The following is a 21,296-nucleotide window of genomic DNA, read 5'->3' as shown; positions in this document are numbered from 1 at the left end:
CCACAAGGCCACTGAGTTGTTAGTCACATCAATAATGATGATGAAGGCCTCCCGGGTGGCGCAGTGGTCTAGGGCACTGCATCGCAGTGCTAACTGCGCCACCAGAGTCTCTGGGTTCGCGCCAAGGCTCTGTCGCAGCCGGCCGCGACCGGGAGGTCCGTGGGGCGACGCACAATTGGCATAGCGTCGTCCGGGGTAGGGAGGGTTTGGCCGGTAGGGATATCCTTGTCTCATCGCGCTCCAGCGACTCCTGTGGCGGGCCGGGCGCAGTGCGCGCCAGCCAAGGGGGCCAGGTACACGGTGTTTCCTCCGACACATTGGTGCGGCTGGCTTCCGGGTTGGAGGCGCGCTGTGTTAAGAAGCAGTACGGCTGGTTGGGTTGTGCTTCGGAGGACGCATGGCTTTCGACCTTCGTCTCTCCCGAGCCCGTACGGGAGTTGTAGCGATGAGACAAGGTAGTAATTACTAGCGATTGGATACCACGAAAATTGGGGAGAAAATGGGATAAAAAATAAATAAAAATAATAATAATAATAATGATGATGAAGATCCTTGTTTACCTTTTGGAGCTGGCTTTTCTGCCTCTTCCTCTTCAATCCTATTCTCCTCTTCCTCCTCCTGCTCTAGCTCTTCATCTATACTCTCCTCCATCTCCACTTCATCCTCCACAATCTCTTCCTCCATCGCTCCTAATCCATCCTCCTCTTCCTCCCCGGCACTACTGTTCCTCTCCTTTATAGCATCCAGCCGATCCAGGTTGACCTGCCCCATCAACTCAAAGTTACGGATCACCTGATCAACGACAAAAGACAGAGGTATGATTGATTGCTGAATTCATAATTGATGTATCAGTATGATCACTGTTGCAGTGGAAGGGTAAACGCCTTTAGAGTAAAAATGCATTGAAAGTATAGGAAGTGTTCCTTTGTTCACTGTGAATGGCAGTTTCTTTTTTTCCCCCACTACATCACTGAGTATGAAGACCCCATTGGGTATTACTGACACTGAAACAACACATTCTGGTTGTGAGCAGGTTGTAATGAAGTCCTTTTAACCTGCTGCCCAATGGGACTGTCTCTGAATACACATTCTACAGGCAGTTCAAGTTGCTCATGTTTAGTGGTACCGTGTATAATGCGTTTATTCAACAAGAAGTACATTTTTCATTTTACAATCTATGAGCACCTCACCACACACTATGAGTGACAGGTATCATGTCAGAAAGAGTTGCTGTAATTGGCCAACAACGAGCACACAGGAAGAGTGACTTCTCTCCTCCTTCCCTTGAAAGGGAGCTCGCACTGCTGCCTCCGTCTGTGCCCTTTTAAGTTTAATGTATACTTCAACCTCATGAAATGCCATGTGACCTCGCTCGGCATCTCATGCATTATCCCCATTATGGGACTAAGGGAAATGAAACCTATTATTTGTGATATGCACTCAGAATAGATAGCAGGCAGCTTCTTCCTACCAAGCATATGTGTGTGGGATTTTAGTCATCCGGCATGATCTACTCTGTATGACCACGGATCCTTTTATCGGTAAGCACATTATATCCGCATGCCATGGAGATATCATGATAAAGTACTGAAATAACGCATCGCTTATTCGACACCGATATTAAAAACACTAAAGACCAATTGAAGCCATTGTTTTACAATCAAGGTATTTTTTTAAAGCCTTTTAGGCTTTCATCTCTGAGGGAACTGTTTACAAGTCGACACGATCTCGTGATTGCCTCAGGACGACATCCTTACAAAACTGCCTGCTTTAAACAGTAACTAAATCCTTTTGGATCATTTTCTTTTAAAGCCCACCCATCCTACCAAATGTTAGCTCTCCGGGTACTTGTATTAAAACAGCTGACTGTAGGGTTGAGCCGGGGTGCATGCTGGGACTTGTAGTTCTGCCCTACCTTGTGCTCGTCTCGGAGATGTGTCTCCAGCTGGCAGCGCTGCCTGCTGTCGTAGTAGCACAGTTGGCACTGGTAGGGTTCCGTCGCGTTGTGCTCGGTGACGTGCCGCTGCAGGCTCTGGTCGCTGGAGCAGGTGAAGGTGCATTTGTGGCAGCGGAACACCCCGCCGGCCAGGTGGCGAGACAGCGTGTGGCGGGACACCTCCAGGGGTACAACGCGCTCCTCTGGGGTAGAGGGAGGGTAGAGGGAGGGAGTGAGGGAGAGAAAGAGATCAATATTGTGTCAACAGCATCACAGCACCTCCAACCGTGAAGTTGTAACTTAGCAAGTGCGGCTAATTGGTGTGCGACATTTGCTCGTGCATTTTGGTGTGCGACAATACGGCGTGATGTCTGGCACTGCAATACTAGTACAGCTTTGACTTTTAGGAGGACTCAACGAGCTCCTTCCACCTGGCACTAACAGTTATTACCTCTAAGTTGTCTTAACAATATTTGAGCACGTAAAACAAGTAATCACAGGTTTTGGCTTGGCTTACCCCTGTGCAGGACGACGTGGTCGATCATATTGCTCTTGTATTTGGTGTGGTAGAGACAGAGGGGACAGCGTAGGTCTTTGGGACCCTCCTCCGGAACCACAGTGTGTCCTGCTTCCACATGCATGGTGAATGTGGACCTGAGAAGAACAGAATAGATTTAGTGAGGCCCGAATGGACATAAGGAGAAACAACCCACAACTCTGTTGTCAAACAACCATCATAAAAAGAAGAACAGGAAGACAGGCTCTTTCCCAATTTGTCTCTCCGTGATTTCTTACGTCCACTTTCCTCTCCACTTTCTCAAACTGTTTTGGAGGAGAAGGTCCGAAACGAGGAAAGAGGACGTGATTGAAATTGAAAAGGAGACCATCTTATGTTGGTAATATAATGTATATATAATGTATGTATAATATACTGTAATATTAATTTCCTTACTTGGAGCAGGTGAAGAAGGAGCAGTCTTTGCACTTGAACAGTTTCTTGCCTCCGTGTCGGTCTCTGTAGTGGCGTCTCAGGCTCTGCATGTATCCCGAACTGAACTCACAGAACTCGCAGGTCAGGATGCCGTCCGGCCGGGTGTCAGAGCTCGCAGCCTGGGGCCGGGCGGTGGGGCTGGAGGATGTCACATGACTACGAGACGCCACCTGGTAGTGACTGAGCTGCCGCCTCACGTCCGCTGTCTCATGCAGGTACCCAGCGTCTGAGAGAGAGAAGTGTGTCACTGTCAATATTCAGTTCTGACAGTTCTGTAAGTCGCTTTGGATAAAAGTGTCTGCCAAATACTAATATCATATACAGTTGAAGTCGGAAGTTTACATACACTTAGGTTGGAGTCATTAAAATTCGTTTTTCAACCACTCTACAAATTTCTTGTTAACAAAATATAGTTTTGGCAAGTCGGTTAGGACATCTACTTTGTTCATAACACAAGTAATTTTCAGAAGTTTACATACACTAAGTTGACCGTGCCTTTAAACAGCTTGGAAAATTCCAGAAAATGATGTCATGGCTTTAGAAGCTTCTGATAGGCTAATTGACATCATTTGAGTCAATTGGAGGTGTACCTGTGGATGTATTTCAAGGCCTATCTTCAAACTCAGTGCCTCTTTGCTTGACATCATGGGAAAATCAAAAGAAATCAGCCAAGACCCCAGAAAAGAAATTGTAGACCTACACAAGTCTGGTTCATCCTTGGGAGCAATTTCCAAACGCCTGAAGGTACCACGTTCATCTGTACAAACAATAGTACGCAAATATAAACACCATGGGACCACGCAGCCGTCATACCGCTCAGGAAGGAGACGCGTTCTGTCTACTAGAGATGAACGTACTTTGGTGCGAAAAGTGCAAATCAATCCCAGAACAACAGCAAAGGACCTTGTGAAGATGCTGGAGGAAACTGGTACAAAAGTATCTATATCCACAGTAAAACGAGTCCTATATCGACATAACCTGAAAAGCCGCTTAGCAAGGAAGAAGCCTCTGCTCCAAAACCGCCATAAAAAAGCCAGACTACGGTTTGCAACTGCACATGGGGACAAAGGTCGTACTTTTTGGAGAAATGTCCTCTAGTCTGATGAAACAAAAATAGAACTGTTTGGCCATAATGACCATCGTTATGTTTGGAGGAAAAAGGAGGATGCTTGCAAGCTGAAGAACACCATCCCAACCGTGAAGCATGGGGGTGGCAGCATCATGTTGTGGGGGTGCTTTGCTGCAGGAGGGACTGGTGCACTTCACAAAATAGATGGCATCATTAGGAAGGGAAATTAGGTGGATATATTGAAGCAACATCTCAAGACATCAGTCAGGAAGTTAAAGCTTGGTCGCAAATGGGTCTTCCAAATGGACAATGACCCCAAGCATACTTCCAAAGTTGTGGAAAAATGTCTTAAGGACAACAAAGTCAAGGTATTGGAGTGGCCATCACAAAACCCTGACCTCAATCCTATAGAAAATTTGTGGGCGGAACTGAAAATGCGTGTGCAAGCAAGGAGGCATACAAACCTGACTCAGTTACACCAGCTCTGTCAGGAGGAATGGGCCAAATACTAATTGAGCGTATGAAAACTTTTGGGAATGTGATGAAAAAAATAAAAGCTGAAATAAATAATTCTCTCTACTATTATTCTGACATTTCACATTCTTAAAATGAAGTGGTGATCCTAACTGACGCAAGACAGGGAATTGTTACTAGGATTAAAAAATGCTATTGTCTATATTGTAATTGTTTTTAATAACCTGCCCAGGGACTGCGGTTGAAAATTAGCCGGCTGGCTAAAACCGGCACTTTTACTGAAACGTTGATTAATGTGCACTGTCCCTGTAAAAATAAACTCAAACTCAACTCAAATGTCAGCAATTGTGAAAAACTGAATTTAAATGTATTTGGCTAATTTGTATGTAAACTTACGACTTCAACTGTAATTACAGAGAAGGGCCGAGTGTGGACACGGTGAATGATAATCATGAGGAAATACTACCATTAACCAGGATACCGTAACTTCCCGAACACCCTTCCAGAATCTGAGAAGTGTGAGGATTTACCCAAAAGACCCAAATAAGTAAACATCGCTTCGGAATCAGAATGGATTTGAAGTGTGTAGGTTTTTTTTTCTGGAATTCCAGAGGATTCTGGAATGGAATTCAATCCCCACCACAGCTCTACTATAACATCCCAGAACTGTGCCTGTGATTGTCACCGCAACCCCCCCTCCTTCCTCCCCCTCCCCCATTCCCAGTGTAGTGTATAATATCAGTGAGCAACCTCATCTACTTGTCCTACTTCCCAGAGTACACCACATCAACAAATAAAACCAAGTGCCTGTAAAAGGATGTCTGCATGTGAAAAAATACTTCATTCAGCAGTGGCAAGATGAAGCGAGTGCAGAAGACGGCAGAAAGACAGATTTTTTGGGGAAAACACATTTCTTTCTTACTCGGGAAAGAAAACTGGGTCCTGCTTGAAATGACGTTCAGCTTATAAAGGCGTTCATAAGGCCTTCATAAGCACTCCATAAATGTGTTGAAGAATCTGTAACCATATGTCATACTCTATAAAGGGTTCATAAACGTGGCCTTACTGTGTGACATAATCACCAATGTCAAAAGGTGACATAACCCTCTATGTCGATATGATATGAACGTGTGCTTTATAAAGGGTGACGTGTTGTGCTGAAGGATGACACGCTCTCTAAAGTGAAGTCATGTTATTCAGATTACACCTAATATTTGAATGAAGGCCAAAATGAAGGCCGAGTTTGATGCATTGGTCCACCACGTGTGGAAGGTCTGGTGGACCAATGCATCAAACTTGGCATTCATTAATTAGGTTTAAGTTTAAAATCCAATTATAAGAAGAGCATTTATGGAAATGGACAGGGTTTAACCATAATTCTTACTTTGTGGCTGTGTTAAATAGTGACGCCCAGCAAACTCAGTCAGGTCACTCCCATAGTGGGCGTGACCATAGAATTCTAAGGCCAACATTGAATGGTTGATATCTCAGGCTTAGATGTGCTGTGTGCGCAATAGCCCGGAGACGGCATTATACCGAAAAACACTTATCTTGATGAAAGCCCCCAACATAAGGAAATTGAAAGTGTGTTTCTTCTGGAACCAAACGACCTCTTCTTCAGTACACAAACACACACATAAAACAATATAACGAGCCATACTGTGCATTGATGGACCTAGTTAGGTCTTTGACACATTCACCCACTCCCCCGTTGAAAGATCAGCCACAACATGTTGGCACCATTGTAACAGATTGCAATCAAGCCCTGGTCTCCAGCATGGGAACAGAAGACGAATACCTGGTGCGGTTGTCTCACGTAAGACGACTCCAAAATCATCTTGGCTCTGACACACACACACACACAAAATTTGCAGGTCCATCAACCCATTCAAATACCTCTCACACCCTACCTACACTTAACCTGTGAATAATGAGAGAACCTTCATTCATCAGCAGGACGTTAATAACCTATTTATTGACACTATGTAGTGTCCTGTAGTACTTTGTTTGAAGTGAGACACCTTCGGTCATTCATGACACATCCATAAAGACTTATCATATGACGCTGTACTTACTACACTAAACAAAAATTAAAGCGCAACATGCAACAAAGATTTGACTGAGTTACAGTTCATATAAGGATGGGATCTAACAGGGATGTAAACAAATTTGTGCACCAATTTACAGCGAAATAAGCATTTTGGAAAATGTATGGGATCTTTTATTTCAGCTCATGAAACGTTGGACAGACACTTGCTCAGTATATCAAGTCAGACACTTTTGGTCATTCATGACACATACATAACGGCTTAATGATGGAAACACAAATGGGGAATTATCACATAGGGAATTATCACTAACAGGTACAATGTAATTTTATACATTTCATTCATTTGCTGCGCACGACTGCACTTTAAAGTGTCTCATCCTGTAGTCCAGCATTTTAAGGGAAAGTTGAGGTCAGGTACAGTATTGGCGTTGCACCCAAGAGAAAAAGCAGTTGGGACATCCTAGAAATGGTTAGAGTAATATAATATATGCAATTTAGCAGACACTTTTATCCAAAGCGACTTGCAGTCATGCGTGCGTGCATACAATTCCACTTATGGGTTGTCCCGGGAATAGAACCCACAACCCTGGCTTTGCAATGCTCTACAAATATGCATGACAAGGTTATAAATTCTTTGCGACGCCTCAATCTATTATGATGTATAAAGCCTTTATTAAGCGGTACTTAAAACACAGGTTTATGTCATATTTGACATTGGTGGTTATGCCACAGTTATGTCACATTTATTAATCCTTCATAGAGCATGAAATACAACTAAAGATGATATGTGACACATTTATGTAGTGTTTATCAAGGATTTATGAAGCCTTTACAAGCTGCACGTCATTTAAAGCGGGTCCCGAAAAGGTCTTAAAATCGAACAATGCCACACCTGATTCATAACAGCAATCTTTTCTCTGTAAAATAGGAAAATATGTAGGTGAGATGGCAGGTACAGTTTGAGAAAGTGGTAATCTGTCTTTTTAAAATAGGAGTAGCAGAGCCAATACCTCTGTCCAAGAGATACAATACCAGTCAAACGTTTGGACACACCTACTCATTCAAAGGTTTTTCTTTATTTTTTACTATTTTCTACATTGTAGAATAATAGTGAAGACATCAAAACTATGAAACAACACATGTGGAATCATATAGTAAGCAAACAAGTGTTAAACAAATCAAAACATATTTTAGATTCTTCAAAGTAGCCACCCTTTGCCTTGACGGCAGCTTTGCACACTCTTGGCATTCTCTCAACCAGCTTCACCTGGAATGCTTTTCCAACATTATTGAAGGAGTTCCCACATATACTGAGCACTTGATGACTGCTTTTCCTTCACTCTGCAGTCTAACTGTCACGCCCTGACCACAGAGAGCTGTTTATTCTCTATGTTGGTTAGGTCGGGTGTGATTAAGGGTGGGTTATCTAGGGGAATTATATATCTATGTTGGCCTGATTATGGTTCCCAATCAGAGGCAGCTGTTTTTCGTTGTCTCTGATTGGGGATCATATTTAGGTAGCCATTTTCCCCATTGTGATTTGTGGGATCTTGACTATGTTTGTGTGTAGTTGCTTTCTGCACTGCATGTATCGTCACGTTTCGTTTATTCACTTTATTGTTTTTGTTCTTTAAGTTTCTCCTCCAAATAAAAGGATGGAAACATACCACGCTGCATCTTGGTCCACTCCTTATAACGATCGTGACACTAACTCATCCCAAACCATCTCAATTGGGTTGAGGTCAGGTGATTGTGGAGACAAGGTCATCTGATGCAGCATTCCATCATTCTCCTTCTTGGTCAAATGGCCCTTACTGTCACGCCCTGATCTGTTCCACCTGTCTTTTTCTCACCCTCCAGGTTTTGACCCTTGCCTGTCCTGACTCTGAGCCCGCCTGCCTGACTACTCTGCCTGCCCCTGACCCTGCCTCCCGACCTGTACCTTTGCCTCTACTCTGGATTATCGACCCCTGACTGCCTTGACATGTCGTTTGCCTGCCTCTGTTGCTGTAATAAACATTGTTACTTCAACACAGTCTGCATTTGGGTCTTACCTGAAACCTGATACTTACACAGCCTGGAGGTGTGTTGGGCCATTGTGCTGTTGAAAAACAAATGATAGTCCCACTAAGAAACCAGATGGTATGGCGTATCGCTGCAGAATGCTGTGGTAGACATGATGGCTTGAATTCTAAATAAATCACAGAGTGTCACCAGCAAAGCACCCCCACACCTCCTCCTCCATGCTTCACGGGGGGAACCACACAAGCGGAGATCAGCCGTTCACCTACTCTGAATCTCACAAAGACACAGCGGTTGGAACCAAAAATCTCAAATTTGGATTCATCAGACCAAAGGACAGATTTCTACTGGTCTAATGTCCATTGCTCATGTTTCTTGGCCCAACCAAGTCTCTTCCTCTTATTGGTGTCCTTTAGTAGTGGTTTCTTTGCAGCAATTCGACTAGGCCTGATTCACGCAGTCTCCTCTGAACATTTGATGTTGAGATGTGTCTGTTATTTGAAGCATTTATTTGGGCTGAAATTTCTGAGTCTGGTAACTCTAATGAACTTATCCTCTGCAGCAGCGGTAACTCTGGTTCTTCCTTTCCTGTGGCGGTCCTCATGAGAACCAACTTCATCATAGTGCTTGATGGTTTTTGCGACTGCGCTTGAAAAAACTTTCAAAGGTCTTGAAATGTTTGGCATTGACAGACGTTAATGTCTTAAAGTAGTGATGGACTGTCGTTTCTCTTTGCTTATTTGAGCTGTTCTTGCCACCTTATGAAGCTGGTTGAGAGAATGCCAAGAGTGTGACAGCGAAGCTGTCATCAAGGAAAAGGGTGGCTACTTTGAAGAATCTAAGATATTAAAGATATTCTGATTTGATTAACATTTGTTTGGGTAGTACATGATTCCATATGTGTTATTTCATAGTTTTGATGCCTTCACTATATTCTACAATGTATTCTACAATGTTGGTGTGTCCAAACTTTAAACTGGTACTGTATTTAATAGTGCAAAACGACCATGGAGGGAGCAGTAAGCAGCAGAGCTGTTGGGGAGTTTAGAAGATCAACCAAGGAGAGAAAGCAAGCCATCTTCAAAGTGGAAATTATAAACTTCCGAAGCCCTTTAAAACTTCAAAGACACTACAAGTTTTTCATGTCCTGCATTGCTGGAAAGTTCTACAACAGGGTGATCAAATTAAAACTGTAGCAGCCTCCATCCAGCACGATAGCTCGTCATCTTAAAAATCGTTTTACACTAGTATCATTACGATCACGGACAGTCAAGCAACAGACCAGGTCGTTCATAGCTTAAAACTCTACACCAAACTGAAAGTTCAGCAAGCAATCCACCAGCTTTACCGTGTTACCAAGCTACAAAGATTGAGAGTGAGAGAGAGATATTTGATAGGCTCTGGTCCTCCTCAATGCTTCATTTGTTTTCTGTAGCCAACGGTGACATGGCGGTGGCATTCCATAGTGCTTCTCTGCTCTGCTCTGTCTGTGTTCCATGTTTTGTGTTCCACTTCCACCGAGAGGGAAAATTCCATTGTGCCAGCAGCAGATGACAGCTGCCAAGAACATTCTAGAACAGAGCGGACGGTCGGTTGGACACATGGAGAGCCGGGCACCTGACACGCTAGATTAACACCTTCTGGGAACCAGTCATGGGCACAAACAGAAGGATATATCCTGTTTGATCAGGTCTAACAACGTGAATTCTGTGATTTCAGAGGAAGACCATGTTTTTACTCCTATCACAATGTTTCCCAAAGCGGTGAAATGGGCTGCCCTGCTGAGTTCTGATGCTCTCCAGACTTGAAATGAATAAGACTTGTACTGGTAGTAATTGAAAATGTGTATTTGTGTCAACAGCTCCTGAACAGCTCCTTCTGTCAATGGCTCCTAAACTGCATATCAGCGAATAAATTATAAATGAGGGCTCATTTGAAAAAGAGATGTCTATCTAAATTGTGACTTTCTTGGTAAATAAAGAATAAATAAATAAGAAATAAATAAGACAAAAAATAAATCAAACCAAAAACTCAAAGATCAATAAAAGTCCGCCAATCTGTTAGATGCTACAGATGGAGCTCTTACCGTCAAGGTCAGAGGTCGGGGGTGTCTGGTGAGGATCTGAGCCCAGCCTGAAGGGCCTGATCTGGGGGGCGTGGCCGGCCTGGGGAACCTGGGTGTGGGTGGTAGTGCCAGCGCGCAGCTTGGGGAGGGTCAGAGCCTGCCCATGGTCCCTCAGAGAGTGTTCCTTCAGTTGGCTGATAGTCATTGAGGAGAAGGGGCAGGACAAGCACTTATACGTGTTCTCGCCTGTAAAATAATAATGATAGAAGGGTTTTATAGAGCACTTTTTAAGGACCTAAAGACGCCTGTGTGTGTCAAGAGTAAACAGGAATGAAATCAATCTTTCATGAATCTCGCAGTTATATTATCACCCCCTCGGACATGAATAATTATCGCCCGATGTCTAAACTACGTATATCTGCTGCTTCTTTGGTAATAAATGACATTGTAAATAGCATTGACAAAAGGCAGCATTGTGCTGCCCTTTTAATAGACCTGCCAAAGGCTTTCGACACTGTTGACGTTGCATTATTCATTCTTAGACTGTCTAACATTGGCCTGGGTCAGGCAGTCTGTACCCCCTGACGAAGGCCATGCAGCCGAAACGCATCGGTATTTTAAAAACTTTGTTTCTATTGAACATGCCATACTAATAAAGGCATTTTAATTAATTATATGAAGAGTGCCTTGGTCCTCCTTTCTTTTAGTCTGCAATTGGTTTGAAAATTACCTGATAGACAGGACACAATGGGTTTCTTCTGATGGTGTCAAGTCAGGTTTCTTTGACATTATGAAAGGTGTCCCGCAAGGGTCAATTGTAGGTCTTGTACTTTTTACTGTCTACATACTATACTCCTGTATGCAGATGACACTGTTGTGTATGCTATTGCCCCCACGGTCGGCCAGGCTCTTTCGGAGCTCCAGTCTGCCTTTAAAGCCCTGCAGAAAGCCTTCGTTGAATTCAAATTGGTACTTAATGTAGGTGAAACCAAGTACAGTATATGTTATTTTCTAATTCACGTAAAAATGTATCTATTTATGTATAATTATGTACATTTGATGGTGCCCTCATTGATCGTGTCCCCGCTTATAAATATCTGGGCATCTGGATTGACGCAAATCGTTCAGAAAGGATGTTAATGAGTTAGTTAAGAAATTAAGATTTAAAATGGGCTTATTTTATAGGAATCTGTCATGCCTTTCGTTAGAAAATAATAATTCAGTCGACATTCATTCCGGTTTTAGACTATGGTGATATTGTCTATATGAATGCAGCTGCCACTGTGGTGAATGCAGTTTATCATAGTGCACTACCTTTTACTACACCAATAGGTTCAGTATACATCACTACATTCTTTCTCAGAAAGTAGGATGGACCTCTCTTAAGTCTCGTAGATTAATTCACTGCTCTGTTTTTGTTTATAAAGCCTTCTAGTGCAAACTTCCACGATACCTTACCTCATTGTTAAATTACAGACATACGAGTTACCAGACCCAATAGCAGGGATGGCTAACTCTAGAGGTCCCGTTGATCACTAAAGAATTAGGAAATCTGCAAACGCCTTCTGCACTTTGATGGTCTGGTGCCTGTAGGGCAGTTCAAGTTGTTCACGAAGGACCTCATTGTGTTTGTTCTTAAATTGCTTGTAGTATTGTATGTTTTTATTACGTTGTATGTTTGAATGCTGTACATTTTATGAATTGTGCTCATCCCGGGCTTGGTTTCAATGCGACTCCCTGCTAAAACGATGTAAACAAATATATAATTATAATTTCGTTAAAGCCCAAGTCACAGTTCAACCCAACTAAAAAGAAAAAGACAGAGTACAAAACCAAGGACTATCTCTCTTTGGCAAAGGAGCATAAACTTTGGTCAGAGAGAAACTCTTTTGAGAGTGGCTTTATCCAACTTAGTATAGAGTCGAGCATGTCAGTCAGTGTTCAGACTTCGAGTAGCACGAGACACACAAATCTGCCTCTGTCACCAATTTTCTATTTTTTTACACTTTTTATGATGACCACCCTCAGTACATTCAAAGGAAAATCGTTTGGCTTGATACTAGTATAGTAAGCCCAAAAGCTTTCAGCCAGACAGACAGAGCCGGCGCCTGCCGACGGATCTGAAAAGAGGGGTGTTGACACTCATTTTCTGCTAATCTACCCTTGAATGACTTTTGCACCTTATCGAGAGAACCAGCATTCACACAACACACGTTACCCACTGTGCACACCATGTCATTTCAACGTGGAAATGTTTGTCATATTTAGTTGCGATGTTGATCAATGAGATTTCAATCTTTATTCACCCACTCAAAAGGAGAGAAAGTAGTTTGTTGAATTCCCAATGTGTAATCGCAATGCTTAAAACCATCTAAAAAGGACAACCAAATTCCAATAAAAAAACATTTGTTTGATTTTTGGTTTAGTTGTCATCAAAACACTGCGCTTTCAACTATTTAAAAGCACACCAACGGCCTAGATCAGATCAAGCATTAACCGGCGATAGCCGACATCCGCACAGGTTATGCTTTGGCGGTGTCTGAGGTAGAGCTGTCAAATCAGAGCAGCTGCTCCTGTGGTCATTGTCACGAAGCCACACCCGTCCCACTTGTGTTAGACGTTTAGAACGAGAAAGTGTCGGCTAGCACGGATCTGATAGAATCTGGCCCAAGGTTCAAATGGGAATAGAATGTCAGATATTCTGTATTTATACATCTTCACTGTACTTCTTCTAAGTAGTAGTACTGCTAGGTTTTACACAGTGAAATGTAACAAATAACTACATTTTCTATAAAAAATTATACATGTGACATCAATATATATATATAAAATAATCAAAATTATTCAATACAATAATGTGTGATCTGTATGTAAAATATTTACATTTTACATTTTTGTCATTTAGCAGATCTAAAAGCGAAGATTTTTTTTTCTGAGAACAGTAATATTTTACACAAACATGAAGGTACCCATAAGCAATCATTTCTGAAGAAAACAGACAAATGTAAAAAAAAAAATGGCGGATATGGCATTTTGAAAATAAACTCTTCAAATACTGTTACAATAGTTTGCAAGACGGCATTTACTTTAGACTATTTACTGTACTACAAAAGTAATAATGAATTGTGTTTGGTTGACAATGCAACCAAATATCAACATGAAGTGCATTTAAAGTTGGATTTGATTTATTCCCATCCTTTCTCTTTGACTTTCGGCTGGAGACGTGAATCCAACATATTCATCATTAACTTGAAGATTACGTCTGAAATCAACCTAAGCTTGAAGTCCTAGGCTCATATGTATTGTACATTTTCTTGTTGAACCCTGGGTTGAATTGAAACATTAGTTGTTACTAACTTCAAATGCCATAGACCTAAATAGTATCCTTGATGATATATCACTCATAAAGTACAGTTACTTTTAATATTCTCTGTTAAACCTACCCTTTGGAATGACTTCGATAGCAACAGTGAATATGTTTAGTTATTAAGAGACCTCTCAATAATCATTCTCACGATAGCACATTGGCAGTAGTCAGTGACAAATACAAAGCTAAGCAGGTCTGGCCTTATTTAAAACCCTGGACGGGAGACTAAATAAGTAACTGTACTGTAGATAGTTCAACTCTCCAGTAGATGGTGCGGCCCAGCTTATTATTATTTTTCTGATAGTGGATATAACATTGAAAATATGACGTTGTTTCAAAGGTACAAATTCAACATGTTTTATACAAGGTTCGTCTACGTTGAAAATTGGTTACCATGATGACATAATCCCGTGGTTGAAATTGTATCCTCAAAACAACAGTTTCGATGACTTTTTTTTTTGCAAATCCAATGTATTTTCCCCCGTAGATTCTACGTCACAATGAGTTGACAAATGACGTTGAAACAACGTTGATTCAACTAGTTTGTGCCCAATGGGTATTGGATTCCACAGTATACACATTACGCATTACCAAGGCAGCAATCAAAACCCACAGGCAAGTAAGTGGCTGGATGATTGTGAGATTGATACAATATACAACAGAAGCAGAAAACATGGTGTTTTGACACCACCACCAACAGACCATGTCAGAACACTTTCAAAATGTAATCAAATTCTAAATGGCTCTGGTTCGGAAGTCGATTGTCTGAATCAACTGTTGATTGTTGTTGACTCATCTTTCCGTGTTATTTTCCAGTCATAACTGAGACAACATTCACAACTATTTTTTTGTGCTCTCATTGTCATTTGTGATGATTGACTATCTATCCCTCTGCTCGGGCGTTGGTTCCCTGGCTGCATCTGTGGAATCAATTTCTGTAGACTACAGAATCCTTTGCGAAAATATCAAAATATCTAATGAAAGAAACATAACATTGAACAGAGAAAATAGACAGGCTGCGTCTGCAATGGCACCCTTTTCTCTATTTAGTGCACTACTTTTGGACCATTTTGGACTCAACCCAAAGACTCGCATAGCTATGGTATTCAATGGACTCAATCACAAGACTCGGTTTAAGATAGTCCCATAGGGGACGTACTAAGGGAATGATGACATTAGTGTTGATTTAAGATCCTCAAACAGCTGTGGTAGTCAGACGTTCAGACTAGCCCACAGCCCAATACACAGACGTGGTCAATAACCCACTAGTCTGTTTCAGGATCAGTTTGTGCTGTTTAGCCAACAACGAGTCAAAATTCGACTGATAGTGCCTTCAGAAAGTATTCACACACCTTGACTTTTTCCCACATTTTGTTGTGTTCCAAGGCGGGATTTAAAATGGATTCGATTGTCATTTCTTGTCAACGATCTACACAAAATACTCTGTCGTGTCAAAGCGGAAGAAAAACATTTGTAAAAACATTTATGAAAAATAAAACACTAATATATCTTGATGACATAAGTATTAAACCAATACATATCACTACATGTTAGAATCAATTGATTACAGCTGTGAATATTTCTGGGTAAGTCTAAGAGCTTTGCTGTCACGCCCTGACCACAGAGAGCCCTTGTTTCTCTATGGTGTCGTAGGTCAGAGCGTGACTAGGGGGTGTTCAATTTTACATTTTCTATGTTGGTGTTTTGTATGGTTCCCAATTAGTTCCCAATTGCACACCTGGATTATACAATATCTGCACATTATTATTTAAGACATTTTTTCACACTCTGTCAAGTTGGTTGTTGATCCTTGCTAGACAGCCATTTTCAAGTCTTGCCATAGATTTTCAAGCCGATTTAAGTAAAAACTCAGGAACATTCAATGATGTATTGGTAAGCCACACCAGCGTATATTTGGCCTTGTGTTCTCGGTTATTATCCTGCTGAAAGGTGAATTTGTCTCGCAGTGTGTTGGAAAGCACACTGAACCAGGTTTTCCTCAGATTATTTTTATTTAAAAAACTCCCTAGTCCTTGCCAATGACAAGCATACCCATAACATGATGCAGCCACCACCATGCTTGAAAATATGAAGAGTGGTGCTAAGTGACGTGTTGGATTTGCCCCAAACATAACACTTTTTTTATTCAGGACATAAAGTTTCACTTTAGTGCCGTATTGCAAACAGGATGCATGTTTTGGAATGTTTTATTCTGTACAGCCGTCCTACTTTTCACTCTGTCAATTAGGTTAGTATTGTGGAGTAAGTACAATGTTGTTGATCCATCCTCATTTTTTCTCCTATCACAGCCATTTAAACTCTGTAACTGTTTTAAAGTCACCATTGGCCTCAAGGTGAAATCCCTGAGCGTTTTCCTTCCTCTCTGGCAAATGAGTTTGTAGTGACTGGATGTATTGATACACCATCCAACGTGTAAGTAATAACTTCACCATGCTCAAAAAGGATAATTAATGTCTTATTTTTTATACCGATCTACCTATAGGGGCATTGGAAAACCTTCCTGGATCTTTGTTGTTGAATCTGTGTTTGTAATTCACTGCTCGACTGAGGAACCGTACATATAATTGACTTATTGACTCAAGACATTTCAGCTTCCATGTTTTAATTAATTTGTAAAAATGACTAAAAACACAATTGTACTTTGACATTACGGGGTATCGTCTGTAGGCCAGTGCACAAAATCGAAAGTGAATACATTTTATATTCAGGCTGTAACACGACAAATATGTTGCACAATTCAAGGGGTGTAAAAACTTGAAGGCACAGGAAGTCGACGTTTCGCCCCCAGAACAAACACTGACCACCCGTGAAGTCATGGTGAGCACAGAGTAGTGAGGTGTGTGGTTTTTTACCTGGGTGTGCTTTGTGCAGATGACTCTTCAGTCGGCTCAGGTAAGCAGACTTAAAAGGACAGAGCTTGCATCTGAACGGCTTGTGGTGCCTGTGGTGAGACTGCACATGTTTGTCCAGACTGAGGAGAGAGACACAGACAAAGAGGAGAGAGAGAGTGAATGAGAAGAAAAGGGAGGGAGACAGAGAGAGGGGGGGGGGGGCAGAGTGGGAGAGAAAGAGAGATGTAGAGAAAGAAACGTCTACACCAGGTGTGGGCGAACTACGGCCCATTCAATCCAGCCAACGGGAGGTTTGATAAACACTTTTTTTTTTTTTTTTTTCCCCCTCTTGAACGTCTAAACTAGATAGAAAGTATGTAGAAATTAGAATGAACTTTTCAAATAACTGTCCTTTTCCTGGCCTGCAAATGGATTTTTTTACAAACAAATCAATTACAAAAAAATCTGCGCGGCGCTCGAAATCCTGTGGCCCTTGAGCCAAAATGTTTGCTGACCCCTGGTCTGCACATATGTTTCAACCCATCACAACAGAATACTTCCAAGGAAGCAGAGGGAATCTGATTGTACCGAACTTGATTTTCTGAGCCACAACTAGCAGAGAATTTCCAATGACTATTGAGCAGAGGCCATAGTGGAAAACCATCTACCATAGTCCCAGTATCCCTAGTGTATCTCTGTGTGTCTGACTGCAAACCACATAGAAGGTATCTGGGGAATATGAATGTGTTTTGATCCCAGCCTCTTGGGTGGCATGGGAACACATTTACTTTCCGGGTCAGCAATACAGTGGGACTACACAAGGGAGCTGAGATGAGGTCTTTCAGCTTTGGATAAGAAGACAAATTACACTATCAAAATGTCTGCCATGTCTACAGTGTCTCAATGGATTCTACTGGAGTGAGTTTTGGAGGAAATGCGCATTCCATCTAGCCTGGTGCCAGATCTCTTTGTGCTCTTCTCTACCCCATTGCTCCGTCATTGTCAATCACAAACAGACTGGCACTTAGGCTACATTCCATCCAGAGTGTATGTCCGATATAAAGCACAACTCAGATGACAGATGGCGTCGACAGATAGGGCTTCCGTGCTTCTAGCACTTAGGAAACTTTGCAGTATAAATATTTTTTGTGTTATCTCTTACATTATTAGCCCATCATTTTTTTGGTGTTATTACAGCCAGGAAGAACTTTTGGATATCAGAACGGCGGTAACTCACCAGCATTACCAGCACTACGACCAGGAATATGACTTTCCTGAATCTGATCGTTTGTTCATACCCCTCAGGGCAATTGAACTGATTCCAGAGGCTGACCCAAAACACCGCCAGCGGAGGAGAGGTCCTTGGAGTGGACTTCTAGTCCGACTCAGGAGGCGCGCACACGACCCACCGCTTCCGAGTATATTACTCGCTAAAGTTCAGTCTCTGGATAATAAAGTTTACGAGCTCAAGGCGAGGATTTCCTTCCAGAGAGTCTTCAGGGATAGTAACATACACTGTTACACGGGAACATGGCTCTCTGTCGGAGTTCGTACAGCCAGTTAGGTTCTCAGTTCATCACGCAGAACAGGAATAAATATCGCTCTGGGAAGAAGAAGGGCAGGGGTGTATGTTTCATGATTAACTACTCATGGTGTGATTGTGATAACATACAGGAACTCAGGTCCTTTTGTTCACCTAACCTAAAAACCTCACAATCAAGTGCCGACCGTATTACCTCATAAGAGAATTCTCTTCGGTTATAGTCACAGCCGTGTATATTCCCCCTCAAGCCGATACCCCTCAACTTCACTGGACTTTATGCAAACTGAAAAACATATATGTTGAGGAAGAATTTATTGTAGCTTGGGTTTTTAACAAAGGTTTTTAACAAAATTGAGAAAAACGCTACAGAAGTTCCATCAACACATTGACTGTAGTAGTCGCGCTGCTCAAACCCTCGACCACTGCTACTCCAACTTCTAGGATGCCTACAAGACCCTCCCCCGCCCTCCCTTCGGCAAATCTGATTACGACTCCATTTTGCTCCTTGCTCCTTATGGGCAGGAACTCAAACAGGAAGTACCCATGCTAAGGAGTATTCAACGCAGGTCTGACCAATCAGAATCCACGCTTTAAGATTGATCACGCGGACTGGGATATGGTCCAGGTAGCCTCCGGGAATAACATAGATGAATACACTGATACGGTGACTGAGTTTATCAAGAAGTGTATAGGAGATGTTGTAACCACTGTGACAATAAAAACCTACCCTAACCAGGAACCGTGGATAGATGGCAATATTCGAGCAAAACTGAGTGAGAATATGGCCGAATACAAACAGTGTAGTTTTCCCTCCGTAAGGTAATCAAACAGGCAAAACGTCACTATAGAGACAAAGTGGAGTCGCAATTCAAAGGCTCAGACACGAGACGTACAGTTGAAGTCAGAAGTTTACATACACCTTAGCCAAATACATTTAAACTCAAGTTTTTCACAATTCCTGACATTTAATCCCAGTAAAAATTCCCTGTTTTAGGTCAGTTAGGACCACCACTTTATTTTAAGAATGTGAAATGTCAGAATGATAGTAGAGAGAAAGATTTATTTCAGCTTTTATTTCTTTCATCACATTCCCAGTGGGTCAGAAGTTTACATACACTCAATTAGTATTTGGTAGCATTGCCTTTAAATTGTTTAACTTGGGTTTTGGGTTTCGGGTAGCCTTCCACAAGCTTCCCACAATAAGTTGGGTGAATTTTGGTCCATTCCTCCTGACAGAGCTGGTGTAACTGAGTCAGATTTGTAGGCCTCCTTGCTCGCACACACCTTTTCAGTTCTGCCCACAAATCTTCTATGGGATTGAGGTCAGGGCTTTGTGATGGCAACTCGAATACCTTGACTTTGTTATCCTTAAGCCATTTTGCCACAACTTTGGAAGTATGCTTGGGGTCATTGTCCATTTGGAAGCACCATTTGTGATCAAGCTTAAACTTCCTGACTGATGTCTTGAGATGTTGCTTCAATATATCCACATAATTTTCCTCCCTCATGACTCCATCTATTTTGTGAAGTGCACCAGTCCCTCCTGCAGCAAAGCACCCCCACAACATGATGCTGCCACCCCCGTGCTTCACGGTTGGGATAGTGTTCTTCGGCTTGCAAGCCTCCCCCTTTTACCTCCAAACATAATGATGGTCATTATGGCCAAACAGTTATATTTTTGTTTCATCAGACCAGAGGACATTTCTCCAAAAAGTACGATCTTTGTCCCCATGTGCAGCTGCAAACCGTAATCTGGCTTTTTTAAGGCGGTTTTGGAGCAGTGGCTTCTTCCTTGCTGAGCGGCCTTTCAGGTTATGTCGATAAAGGACTCGTTTTACTGTGGATATAGATACTTTTGTACCTGTTTCCTCCAGCATCTTCACAAGGTCCTATGCTGTTATTCTGGGATTGATTTGCACTTTTCGCACCAAAGTACGTTCATCTCTAGGAGACAGAACGCGTCTCCTTCCTGAGCGTCTCCTTCCTGACGGCTGCGTGGTCCCATGGTGTTTATACTTGCGTACTATTGTTTGTACAGATGAACGTGGTACCTTCAGGCGTTTGGAAATTGCTCGCAAGGACGAACCAGACGTGTGGAGGTACATCCACAGGTACACCTCCAATTGACTCAAATTATGTCAATTAGCATATCAGAAGCTTCTAAAGCCATGACATCATTTTCTGAAATTATCCAAGCTGTTTAAAGGCACGGTCAACTTAGTATATGTAAACTTCTGACCCACTGGAATTGTGATACAGTGAAGTATAAGTGAAATAATCTGTCTGTAAACAATTGTTGGAAAAATTACTTGTGTCATGCACAAAGTAGATGTCCTAAACGACTTGCCAAAACTATAGTTTGTTAACAAGAAATGTGTGGAATGTTTGAAAAACAAGTTTCAATGACTCCAACCTAAGTGTATGTAAACTTCTGACTTCAACTGTATACACTAAGTGGACAAAACATTAGCAACCTAATACGGAGTTGCACCCCCTTTTGTCCTGAGAACAGCCTCAATGTGTTGGAGCATGGACTCTACAAGGTGTCGAAAGAGTTCCACAGGGGTGCTGGGCCATTTTCCCACAATCACATTAGCAGATAGTGGATCTCACCGAATAACTCAGTCCAGATCACCCCACAGATGCTCAATTGGATTGAGATTTGGTGACTGGGCAGGCCACTGCAGTAAGCTGAATTCGCTGTCATGTTTGTGGAACCATTTCTGGACAATCCTAGCCTTGTGGCATGGGGCATTATCCTGCTGAAAGAAATCTATTTGCACAGCTGCCACGAAAGGATGCACCTGATCGTTAATGATGTTCAGATATCCTGTGACATTCAAACACCGCTCCACTTTTATTAAGGGGTCCAATGTGTGCCATGATAACACCCTCCACACAATCGCAGCACCACCACCACCAGTGTG

The 21,296-nt window shown here is 42.2% G+C and overlaps 1 protein-coding gene across 3 annotated transcripts in view; it reads right to left on the bottom strand.

Moving 5' to 3' along the window:
* LOC129818871 (zinc finger protein 462-like) overlaps positions 1-21,296 on the bottom strand; it is a 91,823-nt gene that overhangs the window by 4,302 nt on the left and 66,225 nt on the right. For 2 of the 3 annotated variants that reach the window (XM_055875158.1, XM_055875157.1), the window contains exons 6-11: positions 16,848-16,966; positions 10,629-10,853; positions 2,889-3,153; positions 2,454-2,590; positions 1,916-2,139; positions 561-792 (exon numbers count right to left, since the gene is read on the bottom strand). In XM_055875158.1, coding sequence (XP_055731133.1) covers positions 561-792; positions 1,916-2,139; positions 2,454-2,590; positions 2,889-3,153; positions 10,629-10,853; positions 16,848-16,966 — 1,202 coding nt within the window. The remainder of the gene's footprint in view (positions 1-560; positions 793-1,915; positions 2,140-2,453; positions 2,591-2,888; positions 3,154-10,628; positions 10,854-16,847; positions 16,967-21,296) is intronic. The other variant, XM_055875159.1, reaches the window with a different exon arrangement.

Source organism: Salvelinus fontinalis, chromosome 21, assembly GCF_029448725.1.
Source record: "Salvelinus fontinalis isolate EN_2023a chromosome 21, ASM2944872v1, whole genome shotgun sequence".
In the NCBI taxonomy this organism is placed as follows: Eukaryota; Metazoa; Chordata; class Actinopteri; order Salmoniformes; family Salmonidae; genus Salvelinus; species Salvelinus fontinalis.
The sequence above is the reverse complement of the archived record's forward strand: the minus strand, read 5'-3'. Positions and strand labels throughout refer to the sequence as shown.